The 10,465-nt window shown below is 48.3% G+C and overlaps 1 protein-coding gene across 1 annotated transcript in view; it reads left to right on the top strand.

Moving 5' to 3' along the window:
* Positions 1 to 10,465, top strand: part of LOC104494338 (acetyl-CoA carboxylase) — a gene marked incomplete at its 3' end in the record, with an annotated part of 117,946 nt that overhangs the window by 37,849 nt on the left and 69,632 nt on the right. The window contains exons 26-28 of the mRNA XM_010137154.1: positions 673 to 786; positions 1,424 to 1,513; positions 1,977 to 2,095. Coding sequence (XP_010135456.1) covers positions 673 to 786; positions 1,424 to 1,513; positions 1,977 to 2,095 — 323 coding nt within the window. The remainder of the gene's footprint in view (positions 1 to 672; positions 787 to 1,423; positions 1,514 to 1,976; positions 2,096 to 10,465) is intronic.

Here is a 10,465-nt window from a genome sequence, read left to right as displayed (position 1 = left end):
TCAGCAGGAGAGCTGACACTTTGGGGATCTCTCCTTTTATTACAGAGCTTGACTGTTGAAAATGAATGGGGTGTTTGAAGCTGCTCAGTGACCTTATGTTTCCTTCAGGATTGTATTTGTGTCCTTGAACCATTCAGTTATTGAACCTCTCAGCAGTGTGCTGGGACAGTGCTGCAGCCCTTATGGATGTCTTTATGTTGCTCTCTCACTTAATTTTCCCCTGCAAGCTGCTTTCTCTTCCTTCATGTGGGGCATTTAATACCTGGCACCAGTGTCTCTTGCTCACCCTGCTTGGAAGCTGTGAAGGCGGCTCCGTTGCTGGCCTCCCCACAGCTGCTGCCTGCCAGATCTGCTTTCCAATTAACAGCCGGTCAGGCAATCCCCAGGACTAGCAGCTCTGCAGTGCTAAATCACATGCACTGATGGAACTTGATTGAAGCCGTTCCTTTTCTCCGTGGGGAATTGCCATAATACAAACTGAGCAGATATACAAATGAGGCTGGGGAAGGCAGAGAGTTTGCAGCATCACCCAGGTGTCACAGAATTTACAGGAGAAACCAGTCGCCTCTTCTGGGATGGAGCAGACTGTTGTTGCCTTGGAGGGAACAGCCTCCTGCCGATGGCCCAGCGTAGCTCCCTTCACTGACGCTCCTTCTGTTTGCTGTTTCCCAGGTTCTCATTGCTTCCCACCTGCCATCCTACGAGCTGCGCCACAACCAGGTGGAGTCCATCTTCCTGTCCGCTATTGACATGTACGGACACCAGTTCTGCATTGAGAACCTCCAGGTATCTGCCAGACTTCCCTCCGTGTTTCCCTGCTTTCTTCCTGATCTGAATGGTTTTGTATTAAATCTCACTTGTAGTCCCAAGGTCCTTGTGGCTTTAAATTCTATTGTGCTGGTTTCTAGTTTCCCCCTCGTTTTTGTTGGTACCAGACATGATCTCATCACAGTTTACACCTCCTTCAAGAGGGGCAATGGAGGGGCACATGCTGAACTCCTCTTTCTGGTGACCAGTGACAGGACATGAGTAAACGGGGTGAAGCTGCGTCAGATTGGACATTAGGAAAAGGTTCTTCACCGGGAGGGTGGTCGGTTACTGGAACAGGCTCCCCAGTGTAGTGGTCATGGCACCAGCCTGTCCGTTCAGGGGAGTGTCTGGACGATGCTCTTTGTCTTATGGTTCAGTTTTAGGCAGTCCTGTGAGGAGCAGGGAGTTGGACTCCATGAGTCCTCCATCTCCAACTTGAGATATTGTATGATTCTACGATTTAATTTAAAAAGGTCAAAACTGTGATGAACAATAGGAAAAGGATGGAAATCAGAACTAGCCAGGCTTGATTTGGGGTTTAGGCTTTTTTCCCTGACCCTGTTTGCCAGACAGGCAGTTCTGTTAAAACTCTGCTTCATGTGATCTCTTCTAGAAACTCATTTTGTCCGAGACATCCATCTTTGATGTGCTACCCAACTTTTTCTACCACAGTAACCAGGTGGTAAGAATGGCAGCTTTGGAGGTAAGTTCATTCCCACTGGAAAAAAAAAAATTCTGTGTTTTCGTTTTGTTACTTGTGTGTTTGTTTGTTTTGAGCACTGTTACCCTGTAAGACAAAGAGAGCTGTAGGTTGTGTGGAATCTGGCATACTCGGAGCCTGGCATTTAACAGCATAAATATTCACAACTGACTGAAATTTCAGATTCAAGTTATCGTCTTTGCTTGAAGAAGATTCAGGTGGTTGAAAGGAATGTAAGTGAAGCTGCTGTGTTCAGCTTACCCTTGTGGTGATGGTTGTGTCCTGCCAGGCTGGACACATTCCTCAAGGAATAACTTTAAATTCTGATTGCATTAGAGTCCTATCTAGATTCTCATTTGGAGGTATCTGTTTGGTTTTTAATCTTTTCGAAGTCTCTGGAGTATTAGTTGTCTTCTTTTTCTGCTTCCGTAGCACAGTTAAGCTGACGGAGTTTCTCTCTAACCAGGTGTACGTTCGAAGGGCATATATTGCCTATGAGTTAAACAGCGTCCAGCATCGCCAGCTGAAGGATAACACTTGTGTGGTGGAGTTCCAGTTCATGCTACCTACCTCCCACCCAAACAGGTCAGACCATGTGTTCAGGTGCCTTTGGAATCAGAGATTTTTGAGGGGCTACATCCAACCTTGGCAAAGAAAACTTGCAATAGAATTGGTGGAGAAAGGGAAAGTCCCAGTGCCTCAGATGATAAGCACAAATTATTTAAGATAAACCCCTGCATTACCCAGTTCCTTCTCCTGTAGCTGTGGGTAGTGGTTTCTGCAGTTTGGATTCGTTTAAATATGATACAGTTTTCATATATTTTCTGATTTTTAAATTCAGCTTGTGTAGTAACTTTCCTCTGGAACTTCAGTGCCAGCTGAATCCTGAGTCTTCCAAAAGCTGCAATTCCAGACAGAACGATCAGTCACTCGGAATTTTCATAAAGAGCAGTCGAACAGTCTGTGTCCCCTGTCTGCAGCGCTCCCCTGCCAGCCCCTTCTGACTGTTCGTCATTGGCTCTACCTTCAAACCTGGCTTTTCTGGATAAGGTGAAACCTTTTCTAGCACGTGCGGTTTTGGCTGAGAAAACCAAGATGCATGTGTGGGTGTATTTTATATAGAAATGCTGGTGTTGACATTTTGGCTTCTGGTCAGTATTTTTCAGAATGCAGCTGCAACCAAAAGCATCACCCCGTCGCTGCCCTCTCTTACAGAAGGGTCACATCTCCTAGCGTAGGCTAAGATCATTTGAAAACCAAACAAACTTGGTTAACAGAAGTTCTTCAGCATCCGTCAGGCTAGTTCCTGTGTTTCTCCATTGGCACTGCAGCAGGAACTCGGGAGGGTATTTTAGTCGCTATTTCGTTTTTGTCCGGGGCAGCGGCGAGCCCAGGGGCGCAGTGAGTCTCGTGGCCGCCGGGTGCCACTGTTGGTCTGTGCTGCTCTGCCAGGATGGTACCAGTACTGGTTTTTCTCCTTTGTTTCCAAACATATTTTTTTCCGTATTTTATTTTTGGTGGGGCTGGGCAACGGGCTCCAGTCTCGCTTCTGAGAATCCATCAGTACGTTTTCTAAAACGTTTTTCAGACCCTGGTTTGCTAGAAATGAATGACTGTCCTCAACAAGCAGCACAAAACGCTCCTGGTACAAATGGGACATGCAATTGGTCTCATCTGTTTTCTACATTTCTAGCATATTTGTAAATAATTGCATACTATTTTTAGCACCCCTTCACAATACTCTCTCCCCACACCCCTCCTCCCCGCCTCCTTTCTCCATTTCTTCTCTTTGCTGGTCTCAGTTACCTCTGTTGCTTGGGGGTTGTTTGGGCTGCCCACGCTGACCGCTGCTCTAGTACTGCGTGCAGGCGTAATTGGACAAGGTCGGCTGGGGGAGGAGAGCTCTCACCTGCCTGGGGAACAGCTTCTTTGTCCTGAAATCTCCTCTCCCCTTGACGCCGAATGCGCTGGGGCAATGTTCTGAAGCTCGGTTCTGCTTCTCAACCATCAGCACTGTTGATGGTTGACTCAAAATGCCTCGCAGTCCTTGTGTGGAGACGAGCAGCCTTGGGGACGACTTCACTGCTTGAACAGGCAGGTCCAGTTCCCTCGAGGTGTGCCTCCGTCTGCTAGTGATGAATTTGGCTCCTGTTGCTTGATGCGGCTTCCTGCAGTGCATACCTGCTTGTGCGGCTGCTGCGTGCCTGGGCGCTGGAGCTCAGCCGGGAGCAGGATCCCTGGGCTGGTAAATCAGCCCCGAGTGTGTTGGCGTACACTGGCTTTAAGGGCAGCTAAGCCCAAAACACAGAAATCTCAAAACTCTGACATTGTCCTGCTTAAGTCTTCTTTGTTGTTTTCGACCATGTTCTACGTCCATCGTATGTTTTCCTGTATCTTCTGTAGCATGAACTTTGAGACTGAAAAGCTAAAAATGCGTTCCGAGGACAAACCCCAAGGCCAGAAGATCCCAGCTGACCGAGCAGAATGTCCCTTGGGTCCTGGTGAACCAGCAGCAGATAGCAGAGTGCCCTTAAGAGAGCATTCTCTTTTGGAGCTGGCGTTAGTTGTATGATGCCACACAATTTTCAGCATTTTATCAGATATTTTTAAGCCCTGGTCCCTTTTGTGTCTGATTTCTTTGAACATTTAAGGGCTTGAATTTTACTGGAGCAAATAATCATGTAGAGAAAATTGCAAACTGATGCTGGTTGCTATATTTAAATTCTTTGCTGTTGGTGTTGCCTTTATTTAATCATAACAGAAACAGCCACAGTGACTACTCCTGATCTGTCTAATCACAGCCAGGCACTTAGACTTTATATTTTTGGCCACTGAGCAATTGCCGTTGGCTGCCCACAGGAAAGCTTTACATGGAAGCAGCGAGGAGGGAGAAACTGTTAAATCTGCTAACAGAGTCAGAGAAATGCAGCCTGCTCCTGGTGGGTTTCGTGGGCAGGAACTGTTTGGGGAGTTACTTGCTTAGATGAATAGAAAACATCCTGTTGTAAGAATCCCCACTGATCGTGACTGCAAGGGTAAGACACAGGGAGAAAAACTGCCTCTAATGGAAACCACTGAGCGCTTTATAGATCAAACCCCGCGCTCCTTATTGCCCGGCACAAGGCAGCTGAGGAGCGCAGTGTGACCATCTGGTGCCTTCTGCAGTCAGGGGGGTTTGCAGGCCCTCTCCAAGTAGGGGAGCTGCAGTAATCCAGGCTGGAGGGAGCGATACGAGGGTGTCTACGGGATGCTGATCGCTCCGTGCTGCAGCAGCGTCCTGCAAACAAATGCTTCTGTGCAGAGCCCCTTGCACGTGGGTAACCTGCCTCTTTCAGCCATCTAGAGTCCTGGTGAGAAAAGACGTGAGAAAGAAATGAGCCCTGTTCTGAGCTGTTCTTTGCTTCTCTCTTGTTCAGACTGCCCTGCTGAGATGGGAAGCTGGGGGAATATTGACTGGAGTTTAGAGAGTTCAGCTTCCTTTGTGAGAACGGCACGCCAGGTGACAGACGCTGAAAGGCCTTTCTGAGGTGTTCAGCACATGAAACAGTGCTGGCCTAATCTTAGCTTAAAATCTGTTCAAAGAAACATTGTGTTTCTAGTTTAGGGAGAGGGAATTATAGTGCTTTTTCAACAGGAGAAGGTTTTTTTTCTAATAATCCCCCTCTCCTCTCCTGCTTTCGAACAGCCTTTCTTACATCTGAAGCGGTGAGGTTTGATTTAAACTGGGACAATGTCTGCGGTAGCCAGCCCTTGGAGCCTGCTGCAGAATCACGCTGCTGCACTGCTCCTCCTAAATTATCCCCTTTTCTCCAGCTCCCTGCGTTGCCCCAGCCAGGTTGTTCAGCTGCCCTCTTGATCTTTCCTACCCTTGTAGCAGATCTGCTGGACGATCGGGAGGGAAGAACTCCGAGGTAAATGTGTGTTCCCACTAAACAGATCCATCTGCTTTTCCCAGAGGTACATGTATTCCTCCTGTCAGATGCTAAGACCGTTGCTGACAAGAGTGACTTAGAGATCTTGATTTGGGGGTATGATACCGCAGGGCTCTGCCTTCTGAATATGTGGAGGCCCAAGGGAAATCGAAGTATAACCCAGGCTGTTTTGTTCACTCCGATGCCTTGGCCATGCCTTCCCCATCCATCTGTGCACTGAGCCCACGGGTTCCTTCTGTCCCACGTGCCACCCCGAACTGCCACTCTTGGCCTTCAGACGTCCTGGGGAATCTTGAGTCAGGATGTGCCATTAGAAGGTGGAAGTGAAGCAAAGTTTTAGCACAGCAGATTGAGACTTCAAGCTTTGATAGTTGGCTTAGTCAACTTTAAAGCAAGTTTTATTTTTGACCCTTGATAATCAAGGTGTCTGGTAGCAGCTAACCCTGGTTCCCTTCGGTGCTGGGAAGGCACACGGGGGCAAACACGGGCATAAAGGCCAAAGCCTTAGTCTTGTCTAGGTGGAATTCATTCTTGGGACCGCGTCCTACAGTCTGTGATGCTTCCAAGGGTGGAGTTCATTAGCTGATTTGTATTTCCAAGAGTGTCAGTACACGTCTTACCTATCCTGTGCTCGGTTTTGCCCAGTACTTCCTCTTCCTGTGCTTGTGGATGTTTGTTGACTCCCTACTTGGACTTCGATGTTGCTGATTTCAAGGCTTAAGAGTGGTGCATGATCTCTCCTTCACTGTCTCTTGATGTTTTATCATCTATGGAGTTTTTTGCTTGTCCTTTTTTGTCAGCCTCTTCCGTAGCTCCCAGGTAGAAACCATTCTGAAGGCTGAAAGCCAAATTAAATGTTGCTGTTTCCAAACAGTGATTTTTACAGAAGAATAAGAACCCAAAACTCGCTTACACTTAGAGCAGGGTTTGTAATTTCCTTCCTACTATCATTTTACAATGATATTCTCAGATTTGAACTTCTGACGAAATGGCAGCATTTTCTGTGGGCTAAAGTAGTTGCTGAAACAGCCTCTCCCAGCAGTCTTTGGATTGCCAGTGTTGAATCAGCTCTGCTGCTTTGCACAAGAACCGTACGAGCCCGGGGGCCCGAGTGTATAACTCGTACTGTATCATTAGGTAGCCTGAGGTCTCCTCCTTGTTGCGGGAGACTGGCTGGTGTCGGGAGGGAGGAGGGAAAAATGATTCCAGGACACCTGTAAATCCCTGCAGTTCCGTGCCGAGGGTTTGATGTTAATTAGACAGCAGGCAGCAGTAATGTGCTGCAGTTCCCCTGGCTTGCCTGTTTCAGAAAGGGCAAAATCTTCCAACAGAGCAAAGAAGGGGCTGTTGAAGGGGCAGCAAACTGAATGGAACGATGATAATTTTATGCAAATTGGACTTCAGTAGCAGATTCAGCTTGGCTGAATCACAGAGGGAGCAGAAGAATAAGGAAAGAAAGAGGGAGAGGAAAAACCCAATCAAAATGTGTGGTTTGAGGCATGTTTCACAGCCTTCTGTTTAGATTCTTCTGCAGAAATGAGGAAACATAAGAGGAATGCCACTGGTCACAGCCAGTGGAATTGCTCTTTCTCCTGTGGTACTGCTGTTAATAACTACAAGTGGGTTATTCAGCCGACCTCTGCTGATTCCGCTTTGCTGCCTGCTTTCAAAAGCTTTGCCCTGCGCTGGCACTCAATCACAGCTTGATATAACCAGTGGCGCTTTGCATGCACCGCCGTCATTTCCATAGGGGAGCGCTCCTGCTTAACAGGGAAAAAAAGAAAGGGAGGGGCGCGGGGAAACAAATCCAGATTCAAGCAGGAGGTGCAAGGGGGAGCCGAGGGAGTTTGTGTTTGCTTGAGCAGGAGTAATTGTGTAGAGCTTGTGTCGGTGTGGAGCAGGTTCCTAGTGAGATCAGCTTTTCTGGTCAAGAAGGGCCTTTTTAAAAGTTCCAAAGAGACAAGGAGAAGGGCTGGGGCTGGTGTGGTGAGGCAGTTTCTGATCCTGTGCTCAGCAGCGTGGAGGTGGCTGCGGAGAGCCCTGTCGGCACATGCTCCATCAGCTCCCAGAGCCGTGGTGCTGCCCGTTGCACCGGTGCTGCCGTTCGGCCAAGCAGGCTGGCTGGCAGCCAGTGCTTTTTTTGTCAGGGGTGCAGCTCAGCACCTGGCCTGGAATGCCTTTTCACAAGGCACGATGGTGCTGCAAACACCAAACCTTCCGTGGCAAGCGACAGCCCCGCTCCCGAGGCGACAAGCCCTCCACAGCTGCAGGGACCTGTAGGTATAAGCCAGCCCATAGCGTGCGGCTCGAAGATTCTGTTCTTTCCTAACATCTCCAGCCACTGGGTCTCCTGTTCGCCTCATTGCGGTTCCCACCGTGGTCTCTTCAGCTCCGTACCGAGTGGCTGGAGAGCAGTTCCTGGAGCAGGGCAGCGGGGTGCCCTTTCCGAGATAGGAAGGAATGTTTGTTAAGCCAGGCTTTTTCCCTGCCGCTTTTCTGAAAGCGTTCCAGGGCTGCTACACAGCCGTGGACCAGGTGTAGGAACCGCCAGTCCTCTCTAGACTCTTTTTTTTCCAACTGAAGTAGATCACGTGCAGCTTTCCCACTACTCGCCAGGCTCAAAAAGTAGACTCAGCCCCCTGAGGCCTCGTCGCCCTTTCAGTCCTAAGCACAGCACAATGTCTCTCTCCACCGTCTCCAGATGAAATTAAATACTTGTCTTATTTACAAATGAACTGACACGTCTTTAGGCCAGTTTGTGCTTTCTCCTGTGAGGCTGAAGGAGATCGGGGGAACCTGTCGTGCCTCTGCCAGTAACACACCAGACATACAATCTTGTGGTGAATATGACTCTGCTGTGACAAATCCAGTTTGGGAACAGGACCAGGTGCAGTGGGTGTATTTAGTGGTGTGACCGTGGAAATACACTGGTCATTAAGTACCGAGACTTCATGCCCAGTAACTTGGGGTCTTGCCTATGGTCAAGTATGTTAAGAAAGTTTGTGGTTTGATCTTCTACAGGTTTCTGCAGGGAAGGGGAGCGTGAATGTCCAGTTACATGCTCCCCGGAGCTTTGCTTTCCACTTTTTCATGTTTGCTATTCACTTTTCACAAGCCTCCTGTGTGCATGTATTTTTTTTTGGTTTAATCTTTACTGTTTTGAATGTCAGATCACAGCGATTTCTACGTCTTGCATGGAGCAATACGCTGCATGATGCTTTCACGAACGTAGCTAGCATGGGCCAGACTGTGCTGTTCTTAGGCTGGTATGAAAACATGCCCCTCAGCTCCGCTCTTAGTGTGCACCACTAAGCCCGGCCTGCATGCAGATCTGTGAAGAGCTGGACTGGTGTTATAAAAGGAACTGTAAAATTTTCCTAAAATTAACCCCAAGTTCTGCTTGTCCTTTTGGGCGTTCAAGGCCTCGAATGCTGAAAACGCAAAGTATTACGTGGTGCTTGTGCGTGTGCTCGTTACTGCATCGTTGTGGGAGCCAGCGCGTGGGCTGCTGCTTAGCGTAGAGGTTTGGCAACGAGGCTTTGGCGTGTTTCCCTGAACCCATTGCCATCTTCCCGGGTGATATGGTCCCTTTTTGCATCTCTGCTGTTCCCCTTCCGTCAGGGAGTGCAAAGCCCCCACTCTGGCCTTGCTTGTGAAACTCACTTGGTGTGTGCAGAGGGCTAGAGGTGGGTACGATGGACGATGCTGCACAAGAGCAGGGTACCTTGCAAATACCACGCGTTTTCCTGGGGTACGTTATTTGCATGTTACGTGCATGGTCTGTGCTCCTTCCCGTGGCAGCCGTGGCAAGTGAAGTCAGGTGGTGGGTGCCTTCTCAGGGCCAACGGAATCAAATTCGTCCTGATGGTTGACACATTTTGGTTTAGTAAAGTGTAAACTTGTTGCTGGTCTGTGTACCAGCTTGATCACAGTTCTTTATTATGGCTTTCACTAACCAATCTGTAACTAACTGTGGTTGTTTAATTACAGAGGGAACATCCCCACGCTAAACAGGTATGGTACTTGTCATCTTTTAAAATTTGAAAAGACAGACATAGAAAGAAGTAGCCTAATACTTAATGTTTTAACATGTTTTGTTGTAGTGCCCTTACTTGGGAAGCTCTCAAACGTAACGCTTCTTTTTCCTTCCCTTTTCCTCTCCCTTTGTCTAAAACATGTTTTCAGCTTTCCTTTACCCTTCAAAAAAATCTTTGCATGCAGCAATCTTTAAAATGACATTGGCCAGGTGACTCAGCTCACCTGCAGTCTGGTACCCAGCAAACTTCGAGCCGAGTGCTGTTCCAAGGGGCTCTGTTTCAGCATCGGGGTCCCAGCTGCTGACCCTCTGGCAGGGTGTCACAGTGAAGCAGGCAGGTACTCCCGGCCCGCAGCACACCTGGTGCTGCTCCAGTTTCTTGCAACTAGCTTAGAATTTGTCGAGGCTGTTTCTCCTCCCTCATGCCACAGATGAATCTGCATCTCAAACAGCTGACAGCATGTTTTGTTGTGTTTTGGACGCTAATTTCTCCTCCCGTGTCTCAGTTGAAAAGTATTTCTTGTTTTAAATAACACAAGAAAAATGTCTGCTGTCTTTTTGTTTAGCTACTGTTCTGTGGTATTTTTGTATTAGTTGTAAGAAATGTACACCAAGGCATGTCCTGAAAAATATTTCTCCTTCAAAACGTGAATACCTATTATTTATTACTGCTCACAAGCCTATTTAGGGAAAAATAGTAAAAACGGGCTTGAAAGTCTCGTGGCTCTTAATCAGAGATAAGTTACGGAACCACAGAGTGACTTTAAACAGCTGTTCATCAGCTGATGATACTTCAGGCTTGTTCACAGTATGCTGAGGGCCGTCTCACAGCGGATTTCTGTGCGTGGAAAGGAAGGAATCTTGGTACAGGCAGTAGGGAGCAGTGCCCGCAGCCCCCGGTCCCCCCCCAGGAGTGCTCTGGGTGGCTGGCAGCAGGGCTGGGGCCAGCGTGGCTGGCCTCTGCTTCGCTGCTGTGCCACCGTGGCC

The sequence above is a fragment of the Buceros rhinoceros genome, unplaced genomic scaffold, assembly GCF_000710305.1.
Source record: "Buceros rhinoceros silvestris isolate BGI_N320 unplaced genomic scaffold, ASM71030v1 scaffold12455, whole genome shotgun sequence".
NCBI lineage: Eukaryota > Metazoa > Chordata > Aves > Bucerotiformes > Bucerotidae > Buceros > Buceros rhinoceros.
The sequence above is the reverse complement of the archived record's forward strand: the minus strand, read 5'-3'. Positions and strand labels throughout refer to the sequence as shown.